Source organism: Trichosurus vulpecula, chromosome 3 (assembly GCF_011100635.1).
Source record: "Trichosurus vulpecula isolate mTriVul1 chromosome 3, mTriVul1.pri, whole genome shotgun sequence".
NCBI lineage: Eukaryota > Metazoa > Chordata > Mammalia > Diprotodontia > Phalangeridae > Trichosurus > Trichosurus vulpecula.
Window position 1 is genome coordinate 163,948,962 of NC_050575.1, and position 15,259 is coordinate 163,964,220.

At 44.2% G+C, this 15,259-nt stretch overlaps 1 protein-coding gene across 1 annotated transcript in view; it reads left to right on the top strand.

Annotated features, from left to right (window-relative positions):
• Positions 1–14,341, top strand: part of NCS1 (neuronal calcium sensor 1) — a 96,659-nt gene extending 82,318 nt beyond the window's left edge. The window contains exons 5-8 of the mRNA XM_036751508.1: positions 904–992; positions 1,657–1,734; positions 3,419–3,536; positions 7,439–14,341. Of these exons, the coding sequence (XP_036607403.1) occupies positions 904–992; positions 1,657–1,734; positions 3,419–3,517 (266 nt within the window). The 3' untranslated portion in view covers positions 3,518–3,536; positions 7,439–14,341. The remainder of the gene's footprint in view (positions 1–903; positions 993–1,656; positions 1,735–3,418; positions 3,537–7,438) is intronic.
• Positions 14,342–15,259: the final 918 nt, after the last annotated feature.

Below are 15,259 nucleotides of genomic sequence, written 5' to 3' on the forward strand. Positions count from 1 at the left end.
TTTCATCAGTTAATCATTCAGTGGGGAACCCTTGATGTGTACATTTATCTGTTGGTGACCAGGGGGGAATGTGGAGAACAATAGACAGGATTTAGGTTTTTACAGGGTGTACCTTCTAGGAGGGGAGGTAAGATTTATAGACCTAAAAAGATAATGGACAGCATTAGACTCTCTGTACCAATGCCATTGAGTAATTCAACAGCAGAGTATTATATGTTGAGTTCAGAGGAGGGGAACATCCCTAGGGGCTGGACTGACCAAGGAAGGCTTATTGGAGAAGCTTAAGTAAGTCCAGATGCGTGGAAGGAAAGATAGCTAGAGAAGGACAAAAGGCATTCCAGGCTAAAAGACACAAAAGAAGGGCAAGTCCAAACCCTTTGCTATGCCTATAAGAGGCAGCCAAGTGGTACAGCAGATAGAGTTAGGAAGACCCAGATTCAAATCCCACTGCTGACACACAATCATTCTATGACCCTGGCCAACTCAGCCTCCCTAAGTCTCGGTTTTCCTCACCTATAAAATGAGACAATTGGACTTGATGACCTTCAAGGTACCTACTATCTCTAAATATTATCTTGTGATCTCTGGGAGGACAGCTAGTATGTGATACATCATCTGGGTATGACTCCTAGGGCACCCTCAAAGGAGGATGTAAGATTGAGAGCCAGGTCTGACTTGACACTGACATGCTAGGTGGTTCAGCACAAACCCCATTCAATTCTCCCAGGAATCAGTTTCCCTGTCCGCAAGATGGGGAATAAATGGGCTTTCTCCCCCTCTTTGCCCCGGTGACATGGGTGGTGGGCAAGGGTAATCGATTATATATTCAACTTGCTTCCATTTTTGCTGGAGAGAAGGGATGAGAGAGATCCTAGGGATGATGTCCAGTGTCTCCAATTTCAGGGGCATTCAAGCTATATGACTTGGATAATGATGGCTACATCACAAGGAATGAGATGCTGGACATTGTAGATGCCATTTACCAGATGGTGGTAAGGAGGGTTTGGCCATGGGATGGGTGGGTGGGGCATGTAGGTGGTGAGAAGCCCAAGGAGAAGATTTGGAGAAGGGATGGATTTTGTTCACATAATAAGTGACATCATGTATGGAGAGACTTTTGGAAAAATAGGACCCTCCCTTCCCCTCTCAAACTGCCTGTAATTGTTATGTGATTCACCATCTGGAGAGGTAGAAGCCAAAGATCTCCCTGGAGGTGGAGAAACTTGGTTGGGGGAAGGTATAGTCCAGAAAATGTGTGTTGTGTATGTGTATCCAAAAATAAAAATAGCGGGGGTAGGTACTGAGATGGGAGAGGGGAATGCTGGCATAGTGGGTACCCTGGAGCAGGGTGAAGGTGGTATGGTGTGGGAGAGATAGCATTGAAATCAAAGGCAGAAGACCTGCCAACTTGCTGTGTGACCTTGGGTAAGTGATGCTTCCCAAGTTGGTCTCTGTTTTGCCTATGTGAGGGTTAGATTACCTGGTCTCTAAGATTCCTAATGGCTCAATGCCTCTTGGGTGCCAAGCTGGAAAAGAAGCTAATAGCATCCCTTGCGGCTTGGCCAGGATTGTAAAGAACAACTTGTATAGGCACCAAGGCAGGATATAGTCAGTGAACGATATTTAGCCCCACTGTCCTTATCCCTTTCCTGTTAGGGTAACACTGTGGAGCTTCCAGAAGAGGAGAACACCCCAGAAAAGAGGGTGGATCGGATCTTTGCCATGATGGACAAGGTGAGTTGCTTGAGTTGTTATACTACATTCTCCTAAATCCTTTGGGCACCTAGGGAAAAGTTTTACTCCAGGTCAGGGAGGAGGGTGGGAAAAACAGTAACACTCAACTGAAAAGAGTTGAGAAGACTATATGCATTGACAGAATTGTGTCCTTGTTTGGGGGGAAGTGGCCAAAGCAAAGTATTAAGGAAAGAGCAGGAGGACATCATCTATATTTGCCTTCCTCTTTGCATATTCCCCCTTAATTAGGTGTCCAAAGCAACTCCAAGTTTCATAGATTTAAAGCTAGAAGGGATCACAGTGTGCATGTTATCTAACCAAAGTTTATAGCCAAAGAAACAGGCTCAGAAAGAACTGACTAATGTCACAAAGGTGGTAAGCAGTGAAGCCAGGGGGCAGCTAGGTGGTGCCATAGTGCACAGAGCACTGAGCCTGGAATCATCTTCTGAGTTCAAATCTGCCCTCAGACACTCACTATCTGTGTGACCCTGGACAAGTCAGCTAACCCTGTTTGCCTCAGTTCCTCCATCTGGAGAAGGAACTGGCAAACCACTCCATTATCTTTACCAAGAAAACCCAAAATGAAATCACAGAGAGTCAGACATGATTGAAATGACTGAATAACAACAATAGTGAAGCCAGGATTTTAACCCAGGGCCCCTAAGAATAAACCAAGGCTCATTTTCTTTCTACTATGATCCCCTTCCTCTCCCTTCTCTCCCCTTTGCATTTCCCCCTCTACCTTACAACCACCAGTGACCCCAAGCTCCTGCATCTTGAGCCTGACCCCATGATTTACTAGGAAGAACATCAGATTGGAAGTCAGGAGGTCTTGGTCCTAGTCCCAGTTTTGCCGCTAACCCTGTGACTGGCCTTCATTTAGTCTTCTTTTTCTGAGTCGTTTAAGTTTCCCGACCTGTAAACAGATTGGATTGTTTCAGCTTTAATATTCTGTGGATCTGTGAGTTGATGAGACCAGGGAAAACCACAGGGCTGGGAATTGCAGACCAAAATATCTCCCTCTGTGGATTAACCACAGAAAACTTCTGTTACTATCCTGGCTTCCCCCCTTCTCCTTCTCCCTCCCCATCCTCCAGAGCAGGTCTGAATACCACCTACTCACCATCAGGTTTAAGGAATGCAAATTCGTGTTCAGGAAACTGAATCTAACAGGAAAAGATAATCACCTAAAACATCCATCCGCAAGCTGAATAGAAATGATTTGGATTTTAGCCATTGTTTGGGATTATTCAGTTCATTTATTCGTATGAAGAGTTAAGGGATAACTGACTTTTTCCATCTCTGTGAATGACCTAATGTTTGAAGGGGAGCCTCTGACCCTGATCTGAGACAAGAGGACCTGAATATTAATCTGGTTGACAGACCCAAGACCAGTGGTTCTTAACTTGGGATTCATGAGTAGATTTCTGGGGATCTGTGAACTTGGCTGGAAAAAAATTGCATCTTTATTTTTTAAAATTAATCTCTAAATGCAATTTGGCATTTCCTTCAATTATTTAAAAACATCATTCTGAGGAGTCCATAGGCTTCACCAGAATGTCGAAGGGATCTAGGACAAAGAAAAGGCTATGGACCTGTCCCCTAGACCCATCCCAGGTTGGATACTTGGAGTTGGGTGGGGTTGAGACATGGACAACTCCAACGCTTTCATCTCTCCTTCCAGAATTCAGATGGAAAGCTGACACTTCAGGAGTTCCAGGAGGGTTCAAAGGCTGACCCTTCCATTGTCCAGGCACTCTCCCTCTATGATGGGCTTGTATAGTCCTAGGGCCAGAGCAGGGGTAAGTATGGGCCATGTAGGCAACCTTGGTCCAAGGGCCCAGGATCATTATGCACTGGAAGGAGAAGAAGAAAAGCTCAGCCACAGATCATCTGGACCCTGATCCTTCCCCTGGTAGAAAGGAAATAGACACCCAACACATTGGGTTGAAGAGAGACCCATTCCATCTTTCAATAATGAGTTTAATACCTAGCAATAGCTAAGTTGCAAAGGCCTCCTTCCCAGCTCACATAAATATCATTATTTTCTTTTGATTATTCAGGTAGTTATAATGTAAATTCAGTATAATAATACTGTACAGTCATTTGTTATTCGGGTAGATTTTTTTCCTCTTTTCCCTGTCCTTTAAAAAAATTAATTTAATTTTTTCAGTGAACAAAGTTCTATTTCTCTTCCTCCACCCCCTCACATATTGGAAAAAAGGAAAAGAAAAAACAAAACCTTTATAACAGGTTTGTATAGTCAAGCAAAACAAAGTCTTGCATTAGTCATGTACTGTCATATTATATGTATGCACATATATACATATATACACACACAGACAGATAGGTGGGTAGGTAGGCAGGTAGCAGCTAGGTGGCACAGTAGATAGAGCACCAGGCCTGGAGTTAGGAAGACCCATCTTCCTGAGTTCAAATCTGGTCTTAGATACTTACTAGCTGTGTGACCCTGGGCAAGTCACTTAATCCCTATTTGCCTCAGTTCCTCACCTGTAAAATGGGGGCATACTGGAGAAGGAAATGGCAAACTACTCTAGTATGTTTGCCAAGAAAACCCCACGTGGGATCACAAAGAGTTGGACATGACTAAAACAACTGAACAAGACAAATATGTACATATACATACATGCACACGACGTGCATACAAACATACATATGTATATTCTGTCGCCTCTGAGGTGGGCGGTGTCATGGTTTCTCTGGAGTTGCGGTTGGTCATTGAGTTTGTTAATCAGTTTTGAAGTCTTTCAGAGTTATTTGTGGTGCAATTTTGCTGATACTACATAAATTGCTGTCTTGGTTTCTTCCTTCTCTTTTTTTTCTCTCTTCATCTTCTTGTACTTTTTTCTCTTCTTTTTCTGACTCTTTCTTTAATTCTCATTTTCTTCTCACCTTTCTATTCCTCTTTCCCTTATTGTTCCTTTTTGCCATCTTCCTATTCTATTTTTTCTTCCTAATTTCCTTTCTCTTCTTCCCCTTCTGTTTCATCTTCTCCATTCTTCTGTTTTCTTTTCCTCTTCCTTTTCTTTCTCTACCTCTTTTTGCCCTCTTTATCTTTCTTTTCCCCATCTTCCCCCTTCTTTGTCTGTCTGCTTCTTTTTCATTTCTTTTTCTTCTTGACCTCTTCTTTGACCTTTTCCATCACCATCATAAACCATTGAGAATTTAGAAATTTAAAAATACGCAACAGAAGGGGCCTCTGCAGGTCTTTTAATTTAGCCCCCTGATAATAAGGTGGAACAAGGCCTAATGAATTAGTGGGTGGGTTTCCCCTTTGAAAAGACCACTCTTGGTAGATACCATCAAGAGGAGGGGACCTGATGTATTTGTAGAAAGAAGGGTCAAAAAGACAGGCAGGCAACAAGCATTTATTAAGCTTTTACTATGTGACATGCACGTAGTGCATCAGGGATTGCCCCAGTACTTTATAACACTCCCACTCCACTCTTTTCCGAGGAGAGACACAGACTGTGGAATAAATGAGATTAACTAATTAGTCTAGCATCCCTTCCCTTCTCCCATTCTTAAATCTAAATTCCCTATCTGGCAAAGCTATGCTTGTGTCCTGGCAAAGCACATCTTGTGAACAGAACTTAAGCTGGGTTTTTTGATGATCTTGTTGGAACCTGGGAATCCTTCCCACCTGTCCTTCTAGAATCCTGTAGCTAGGAGGCTCCTCCAGGTCATTTGGTCCAACTTCCTGCCTTTAAGGATCCATATGTTTCCATGTCTAAGCCACTCAGGACTACATGAATGAATCGAAGAATAATTTCATTCAAAAATAACTCTTGGAAAAAAGATAAAGAAAAAAATCCCTTGTATACTCCCCTTTCTCTCCTCGGATACTACTACTACCCTGATAGAGGTCTTCTATCACCTTATATGGCCTGCAGGTGGGTCTTGCTACCTTAAATCTGTCCCCACTCTGGTCTATCCTCTACTCTGCTGTCAAATTCATCTTCCTAAAGTGCAGATTTACATTCCCTTTTCCTATGGTTCCCTATCACCTCCAGGATCAAATAGCAAATCCTCTGTTTGGTATTCAAGGCCTTCATAACCTGGTCCCCTCCTCCCTTTCCCATTTTCTTAAATATTTCTCCCCATCATGGATTCTTCCATCCAGTGACACTGGCTTCTTTGCTATTTTTGGGATAAGAGATTCCATTTTTTGACTCTGGGAATTCTCACTGACTGTACCCCATGTCTGGAATATTCTCCCTCCTCATCTCCACATCCTGGCTATACTTCAAGTCCCAGCATGCATTTAGGGTTCCATCTTCTAAGGGAAACCTTCCCTGATATCCCTTGATGCCAATCCTTTCCTTCTGTTGATTATTTCCAATCTATCCTGTATATATCTCTTGTTTATACTTTTGTGTTTTCATGCTGTCTCTCCCATCAGGCTGAAGTCCTTTAGAGCAGGGACTGTCTTTTGCCTTTCTTTGTGTCCCCAGCACTTAGGACACCACCTGCCACATAGTAGGTGCTTAGTAAATGCTTGTTGACTGAGGACTGAATGGATGAATGAAACAGTCAGTCAGTAAGCATTTATTAAGTACTTCTAGTTGCCAGGTACTGTGCTAAGGGCTGGAGATACAAAGAAATGCAAAAAGCAGCTCCCTGCACGGTCTAGTGGGGAAGACAACATGCAAACAACTATGTACAAACATAATATAGACAGGATGAGCTGAGTGTTGTCTCAGAGTGGGAAGGCACTAAGATTAAGGAGACTGGGAAAGACTTCTTGCAGAAGGTGGGATTTTAGCTGAGACTTGAAGGAAGCCAGGGAAACCGGAGATGGCAGTGAGGGGGAAGAGAGTCTCAGACATGGGCTGGAAAAAATATTCATTGGTGCTAGGTACCATGCTAAGCTGAGAATACACATACAAAAATGAGATGGTCCCCTGCCCTCAAGATTATGTTCTAATGGCCGAGATAGCGCGTGTAGGGGAGTGGCAGTTAGAGAAAGGAATCTTGGTCTTTGGGATAACAGGGATGGATGGTGAAGTGACTTATAGGGCAACCAACCAACTTGCCTTTTTATAAATTAATTTTATCTTCATTTAACAAATATCAGTTTTCTTTCCCCACTACCCATATGACAAATATATATAGTCAAACAAAACAAATTCCCACATTGCAGTGTCCAAAAATACATATGACATGCCTTTTCTACAAGCAATGGTAATATTGCTTTCATTGCCCAGAGCAGTATGGGGAAAGCTGGGATTAGGGCAAGGGCATGGGGCAGGGTTGGGGGTGGGCAGTGGAGGGGAATAGGGCTGGGGTTGGCCCAGACCGCAAGATGGCTCAGACAAGATATCATAGATATGGTGGCACAGGTGAGTTTGCATTTACTACTTACGAATCAAGACAGCTCAGTCCGAGTGTGAGTTCCAAAGCTGAGCAGACTGACTGCCCCCACAGGGCCTAGGGTCGTGATTTCAGGGCAGCTTTGAGGCAGGTGGCAGGATAATCCAAGTGGATATCTGAATGGGAAGCATGGGCTAGTTTGGGGCAAGCTAGATACAGTGAGCTAGGTGAGTTTGCAGGCCCTTACTCAACAACAGAATGACTTTCTTCTTTTCCTAAACGGGGAGAGAGACACTGTAACCCCCCTCAGCAGCCCATGATGCAACTAGGTGCCTTCTTAACCCTGTCTTCATTCCGATCTACTTTGCAGATGCCTGCAGACCACCTGCCTCCCTCTGTGCCATCAGACCACCTCAGTAATGAAGCTCGTCCACTTATCTCTCTCCAGCCTTCCTTTACGCACAGCAGGGCTGCACACGAAATGTGAGGTCCCTTTCCCCCATTCCTTCTCACCCTCCGCATCCCCTTACTGTGCCCTGAAGTCACTGTCTCCATTTGCCAACTTCTGCTTGTCGGAGGAAAAACAGCGGCGATTATCTGCAGAACAAGGACACCTACTGCATCACAGAAGAGCCTCATTGTTTTCTCTCTCATGCCCATGCTTTTATTTTTTATTTGGAACAGACATTTTTAAAAATGCCCTTCTGTTCTAGAAAATGTAGACTGAAGAATGATGATGGCCCTGGGTTACTCAGAAAAAAAAATGCTCCAGCTTCCTTCCTATTGGTGGCTGGAAAGATTGTTGGGAAAATATGGCTTTGGTTCTTGGATTGGGCCAGATGTGTTTGGGAGATGATTGATGTTTCTTTGTCATCCAGTCCTTTTAGCAGCAGAACAACCTGCGTGGCTAGGATGATTTATTATTATTAATTTTTATCATTATTATTTTTCGTGATATCAGTATTGTGTTTTTTTGTGGGAAAGTGAGTTTTTTTTATACATATATATGATCAATATCTTTATTTATTGGTTGTTAACTGTTGCTGCTGTCTGGTATGTCTGAGCCCCAAGTGTCCAGGGGCAAAACGTTTACATGTGCACGCGCGCCCCCCCATGCTCGCTCAGGAGGACGGTGGCCCACAGTGGCCAAGAAGCCAAAAATACTTTCCCAGATACTGTGCTTGGTTTTTGGACTGGGGTTAGGGATGAAATTCATAAAAGGGTTACATACCCATCTCTCTTCCAGATGCTTGCTTCCCTGGGTTCCCTTGCATCCTCACTGCTTTCTGCTTTCCCTTATCTGTCTTCCTTTCTTCTCCCCTTCCCCCAAGCATTCTTCTGCACGACTCTCATGCTCATGCTCAGAGAGAGACCCCAGCTGCTTTTGCATTCAGATTTTCATTTAGCCTGGATGCCTTTCTCGCTTCTTGCTTTTGTGTCTTGGGCAGATTAGAGAAATTGAGTTTCTTCAAAGGTTGCACCAAAAAAGACTGTTTTGGGGAAAGAACTCAATGGATTCTTTTAGCAGAGAGTTTAGGGAACGGGAAATTCATTGTGTTCACAGAAGAGTGAAGAGCTGCTGTTAGCCAAAAACTTAAGTATTCCTCTCCCTTTTGGGAGGCTTGCAAATGATTCCCAAATCTTCCCACTCAGCATATTCCCTCCTCCCCTGATCCTTCCTTTCCAGAGGAAAGACACAGAAATTTAAATATCTACAGTCCTGTGGGTCACACATAGTAGACACTTACCTAAATGTTTATTGAACAAGATATTGAACAAGTTTATGTCCCAGGATCCAGTGTGTGAACAATCATGGGGAAAGAAGCTTGCTCAGAGGGGTAGTTGCCCATCAATTTGACTCAATTGGACAATCATTTGTTTAGCTTCTACCAAGTGCAGGGTGGCAGGCCCTGTGAATATGAAGACAAAAACAAAACATTCCTGGACCTCAAGGGGTTTACATTCTATTGAGTATCAGGCAGCAGACTTGTATGTCTTGGCAGGGAAATCTCTAACCTCTTTCTGGAAGTTGAGAAAAATAGCTAAACCACGACATTCTAGAAAGTGTTGCCAAAGCTTTTAGTGGGAAGGACAAACAGAAAACCAGCCAGAGAGTTCCATGGCTGATGCCATGTGACTTTCTGTTTCCTTTGATGTTTGATGAATGTTCTGCCATCTTGTTTTTCCTTTGAGTCTAAAATGGGGAGGATAATGTGTGAGGCCTGGCTGTTTACAGCTGTTAGCACTTTCCCTTAGCCAGATGATTGGGAAGTGTTATGACTGGCCTGTAGGGAGCATGCCTTATAAATTCAGTCCTATTGCAGTGACAATTAATGTCAATCACCTAAGAATTAGCATCCTGGTCTTTCTGTTTTTATTCTCCTACTATCCCTGCCCTGACCAACTGTTACGGAGTTGACCTTGGAAATAGCTGGCACCCAGCATGACTTGGTTGACATCTGCCCTTACCTGAAACCCTAGTCCCTCTGTGGGCAGATAACCTTGGACATTTTGGAGGCCACATCCCTCTCTCCCTCTCCATAGTTCTTTGTCTCTTCCACCCTTCTCTGACAAAGATATCTCTTTTGGGGAAGGGACATTCTGGACTTGGTGACTGATCACCCTATCTAAACACTCTGCTATGTCTTCCTTTTGATATCTAGAGTTTTAGAACCCACATAGGACTCAAACCCAAAGCTTCCCCTACAGCCACTGATCCCCTTGCCCTAAAACCCCAACCATCCTCTTTCTTGGGGGTTTTGTGGGCTGTCTTTCCTTCCCCCTCCACGATGCCCCCGTCTCAGTGCTGTTTTGTTATGTGAATTGCAGCTAGTTTTGATTTCTTAACCAGATCTTCACCTTTTATTTTACCTCCAGGGGACTGAGGGTGGGATCAGAGGAATCTCATGACTTTATTCTCTGGTATTTTCAAGGGTCTCCTTTCCTCCCTGGGGAAAGTCCTTCTTATACAGCTCAGGCTTGTTCTCCCCTCCCAAGAACCTCGACATACTTGGGGAGGGGATTGGGTATGAGCAAATTAGGGAGTGAGTCCTTATTCTCTCCAAACCAAGGAAGACCCTTTCTGGTTAAGTTTTCTCTCTTTGCCTACTCCCTAAAGAGCTCTCTTACCTTTCTCTTGGCTGTGATGCTGGGTAAGGAATCTTCTTCAGCTCAACCAGATGGGTTGTTGAGAAATTTCTTGGGTCAGAGATTGAGTAGGCACTGTTGTTTAAGCCTGTATTCCTCCTGACCCATTTTTGGGCTCTCTCAGCTCCCATAGTCATCTCCTACCATGGGCAGCACCTTTGTTGCACTAGCCATGGAAAGATACTTCTGCCAGCTCTCTCCTGAATGCTGAAGGATGGGTTTCTAGGGTTTCAATTGGCAAAGACAGCTGGGCTGGGCCAGAGAATTCTACATGGGAGCAACCTTCCCCTTCTTAAGCTCCCTGACCAGATGTTAAAGACCACATGAGACAGAAAATTACTAGCGTCAAGCAGAGACAGTGTCATTTAGTGGAAATCAGACTTGGGTTCAAGTTCCATTTCTGCCCCCTATTTGCTTTGTGATCTTGGGCAAGCTGCTTCCCTTCTCGGGGCCTCAGTTTCCTTATGGGTAAAATGAGGGAGTTGGACTAGACAAATCTCTATGGTCTCTTTTAGCTCTAAGGTATCATGAGTCTGAGCTCTGATGTTCTATGAAATGGACATTTGAGGTCACAGGCTCAGGACCCACAAAAGCTCTAGGGATAACTTTTCTCTTGTTCCATTCAGTCCCTTGATCCAGGGCTCTACAAGAGAAGTAACCATCAGTCAATAATATCTGGGTCCTCTGATAGCTTAAGAGAAGCCCTCTCCCCCCAGTTAACGAATTAGGTCTCTCTTTTCCTTACTGTGCTCTGAAGTCCTTAGTCATGCCTGAGGCAGGGCTGGTTATCTGTCTGGCTTTCTTTGGATTTGGTTCTTTCAAAGGGAAGATGAGCAGTAACTAGCCAGGGTAGATTATGATTGGTGGTAAGGTAATGTTTGTTTTCCTTCACTCCCCCCCCCACCCCCCTTCCTCTTTGTGAATTAAAAAAAAATCAACAGCTTTCTGGCTCTCTCTTCCCCAACCAGCACTGCAGTGCAGAGTTTCCTTTGGTGATATTCTCACCCATGGAAAGAGAGGGAGGCAGCTGACAGACATGCCAACTTGCCTGTGATTTCAAGCTCTTCATTACTTTTCGCATTTTTCTCTTGTGGACTATATCCTCACAAGCAATTGACAAGCTGATCTTTAGCGGATGGGTCCTTCCTCCATGTTATAGGGGGGTTAGCTGATATGGATGCTATATACCAATGCAGTGTTTGATGAAGCCTAAAAAAATCCCCTGATAACTGTAAATATTTCTTGGTGAATTGAGGGAAAGGGAGGGAATATGCATTTATATAGTACCTACTATGTGCCAGACACTGTGCTGAGTGCTTTACAAATATTATTTCATTTGAATTAAGATTTCCTTTGGGTACAATGTCTCCTCCCTGTCCCACCTCAGACTAAATTTGGGATGAGTTTCTTGGAGTCTTTCAATGGCTTTCAATTGGGGCCATATATAGATGGCTTCTGAATGGCAAGATTTGGAAAGGTTAACCCCCATTGCTGCTCTTGAATTGTTCTTGTGAATAATACTGTGTTTTCTTCTTCTGACCTCTTATGGAAGGGATTCTGTGTGTCTTGGCTCATCAGATTGTGGTTTTGGAGTAAGTGGTGGTGGGGGATGGGTGGGTATCATTTCATTCATGCCTTCTTATACATAAGACCATTTTTGTGTCCTGTGAGACCTACTTGAGGTACCAGGGGTTAGGACATGGAATCTTGAGAGTTGTGCTGCCCCTTCTTTAAGTGACCCCAGGGAAGTTCTTTCCCTTTTGCTTTTTACTCAGTTTCCCTATCTGTGAAGTGGGGATGATGCCAATTTATAGCCTGCCTTGAAAGAGGTCATGCTGAGTATCAAAGATTTTCCTGAACATTAGGATTAAGGATGAGTAGTGTGGAGTATGTCTCTAGAAGGCTCTCCATGCCCTCTTCCCTCCTGCTCTTAGTGACATGCATGTCCCACAAAGGTAGCACAATGCTTTCCAAGAAGACCATTCTTATCTTGCTGGTGGAGATGTGGGTCATTTATTTCCTTGCTCCAATTTGTATAGTGCGGGTCCATCTCGATGATAGATCCGCATAGAAAGCATCACTCCATTCTTTCCCTATTATCTTCCACCCCCCACTTAGCCTGGCTCCTTTCTTTTGCAAGTCCTCCAGTCCACAAATCCTTTATTTTGTGTCCCAGCCTCTGAAGGAATTCCTTCCATTTCTACTGTTATTTCTGTGTGATGCCTGGACCCATTTTAGAGCTGCTTCTCTGGATCCTGCCCTCTTTGCCCACAAGTGACAAACTTCTCTTCCAGTGATGCCCAGATACCAGGAGGGAACCTTGAGCCTCCCAGGCAGGGAAGACTAGAGCCAATGCCATGTGTTCTATCTAATCTAGCTAGGGACAAGAATTTTAAGATTCTGGGCTGTTCCCTGCTGTGTCTGCTCCTATCCCCACTGATCCCCAGCCTTTGCCTCCCAACATGTCTGCTTCCTACTTTTGTTGATGGTGACTTATGAGAATTTCATAATTTTCTAGTGATTAAATATTTAGCCATGCAGCATTTCAAATAATGTTAAGCAAATGTACGCATCATTTATACTGACATCTCTTCCTTATGAAATGCTTTTAAGTTTGACAGATGTCAGTCTTTTCTTAAAGAGACACTATCTCCTTGTTCTAGGAGGTGGGTGCTCATGCTCAGTAACTTCAGGCCAGGAAACAGTTTCTTCTAGAAATCTGCCTCTGCTGTTGACCTAGGAACACTGAGTCTGAGTTTTGGAGCAGGATGTTGAGACCCCTGTACACTCCCTGGTGGTAATAAGTAGTAACTACACCCACAATTCCAGGGCTCTCCATTCATCTTAGGGATGTATAAGTTGGTCAGCCAGGTGATTTCTGCTGTTTTTGTGGACAAGGAAGCTAAGGGTTTGGGTGGGAAGGAGGCTTTAGTTTAAAAATGCTTTAGGCTTCTGGTTCCAGTTTTCTGACAATGCCTCTTTCAACTACTTCTCAACCCACCCCCAGGCCTGCTACCACTCCCCCACCTCTCAACCCTTACCCCAAGGGATGTCGGAATTAATTAGCTTATGGTCACTGTGATCTGAAGCCTTGCCCTTTTTTTTTTTTAAAGATATCTGCAGAATAATTCCAATGATCGATTTTTGAATGAATAAAGTTTTTGTTGAATAATGCAGCTGGTCCTATCTTCTGTTGTATAGCCTCCCTACCTGTAGTAATGGGCCCTTACTAGGCCTGGTTGTTTTCCACTTTCTAGAGATGGGGTAAATTCAAGGTACCCTTCCCCTTCATGAATTCTCTTCCCTGCTCCTCCTCTTGGGAGAATAACATTGGCATCAGACCTAGGATCATCAGTCTGAAGCTGAAAGGACCTTGTGGGCTGTCTAGTCCTCCCACTCATTTTCCATAGATGTCTTTTGTAGCTCTGACAGTTCACCCTGTGGGGCAACAGCTTCAGAATATTTTGGTCCCAGCCCCAGCTCTGCGCATATTAGCTTCCTGTATGACCATAGGCGGGCACGTCACTTCCACTCTTGGAGCCTTTTCTGTCTGATGGCAGTCCTAACCCCAGTCCCACCTATCTCACAGGGTTGTTGTGGGGATGCACTGAGATGAGATGGTGGACAGGAGTGGACACTTTGCAGAGTTGAAAATGACATGTAAATAGAGAGCATTGTAAATAGTGGTTGTTCCCCCACTTAGGAGTTCTGTCTTGTTTGGAAGCAAATCAATAGGCTCTTTAAAAGCAGCAAAGTTTCCTGGTGGTGGGTGGGTTTTTCTTTAATTTTTTTTTTGGTTGGCTTGCTTGCTAGTCTCTGCCTTCTTCCCTGCTGGAGATGCCTTTCTGCCTGGAACCGTGTGTGTGTGTGTGTGTGTGTGTGTGTATGTGAATGTGTGTATGTGAGAGTGTGTGTGATACAAAGATGAAAAGATGATATCATGGCTGTGAGTTGTTTCCAGGACCTGTTGTTTCAGGCTGCCAGATGTTACAGATGCTGGATAGTACAGGTGCCTGTGTGGGTCAAATTGCATGCCTCACCCCAACTGCCCCAAACCCTCCCCTGGTGCTCCATGTTGTTGTATGTTGTCAGTGTCGCACCAATTAAACACACTACCTGGACTGTCCTCTCTTCCCTTCGTGTGGACCTATTGCCTTTGCCTTCTCTTTTTTATGTTTTTTGTTTTGATGTTTTTAAAGGTCTTTTTGTGTGTGTGTTTTTTCCCCTTCTCTCATGAAATCTTTCTCTGTTCCTTGGGATGTTGTCTGGGTCCAAATAGTTTCCTTCAAAAGAGAACCTCTGGACTGAGAGAAGCCAGATGCTAAATGTCTGCCTAGGTATAGAAGGAGATGGAGTGGACAGAATCCTGGCTCTACTATTCGTTACCTATGTGAGCTTGTTAGTCATTTTACCCCTCTCGGCTTCAGTTTCCTCATCAGTAAAATGGGAGGGTTGGATGACATGATCCCTAGACTTCTTTCAAAATCTATATTTTAGCATGACAGGACACTGGAAACCATGTCCGCTGGCGGACAGAAACCCCCACCAGCCTACCAACACTACCCCAGATCTCTGCCACAATATGACCCCAGAATATCTTGCCAAACTTCAGGGAAAGAATATCCATACCTCACTTTGTGGGATATAGACATGTCCCGTAGCCCACGGCTGTTTGCCCATTGTGAAGATGGTAATTGGATGAGCTCCTTTCAGCTTGACTCCCCCATTTTCCCTGTTGGTTTTGGGGTGAGCCTGAGAGTTGAGCTTCATCTTTTGCCACAGAGAATGGGCACCAGGATTTCAGAGGTGCCAATCCAGCCTTTCCCTCCCTTCTCAAGGCCACACATTTTTTTCTTGGATCTGTGGTTTGCTCAGCCCTGTGCTACATAGGCCCTGTAGAAGCCACAAACCAATGTGGCCCCTGTCATTAAGCAGCTATCAATCTTGTTGGGGGATATAAGAAACACCCCTGAGTGAACGCTGAGAGCTAAATTGTATGGTACGTACCGGCCGGCTCTGGTCACAATTTTCTTGCTTTGGACCA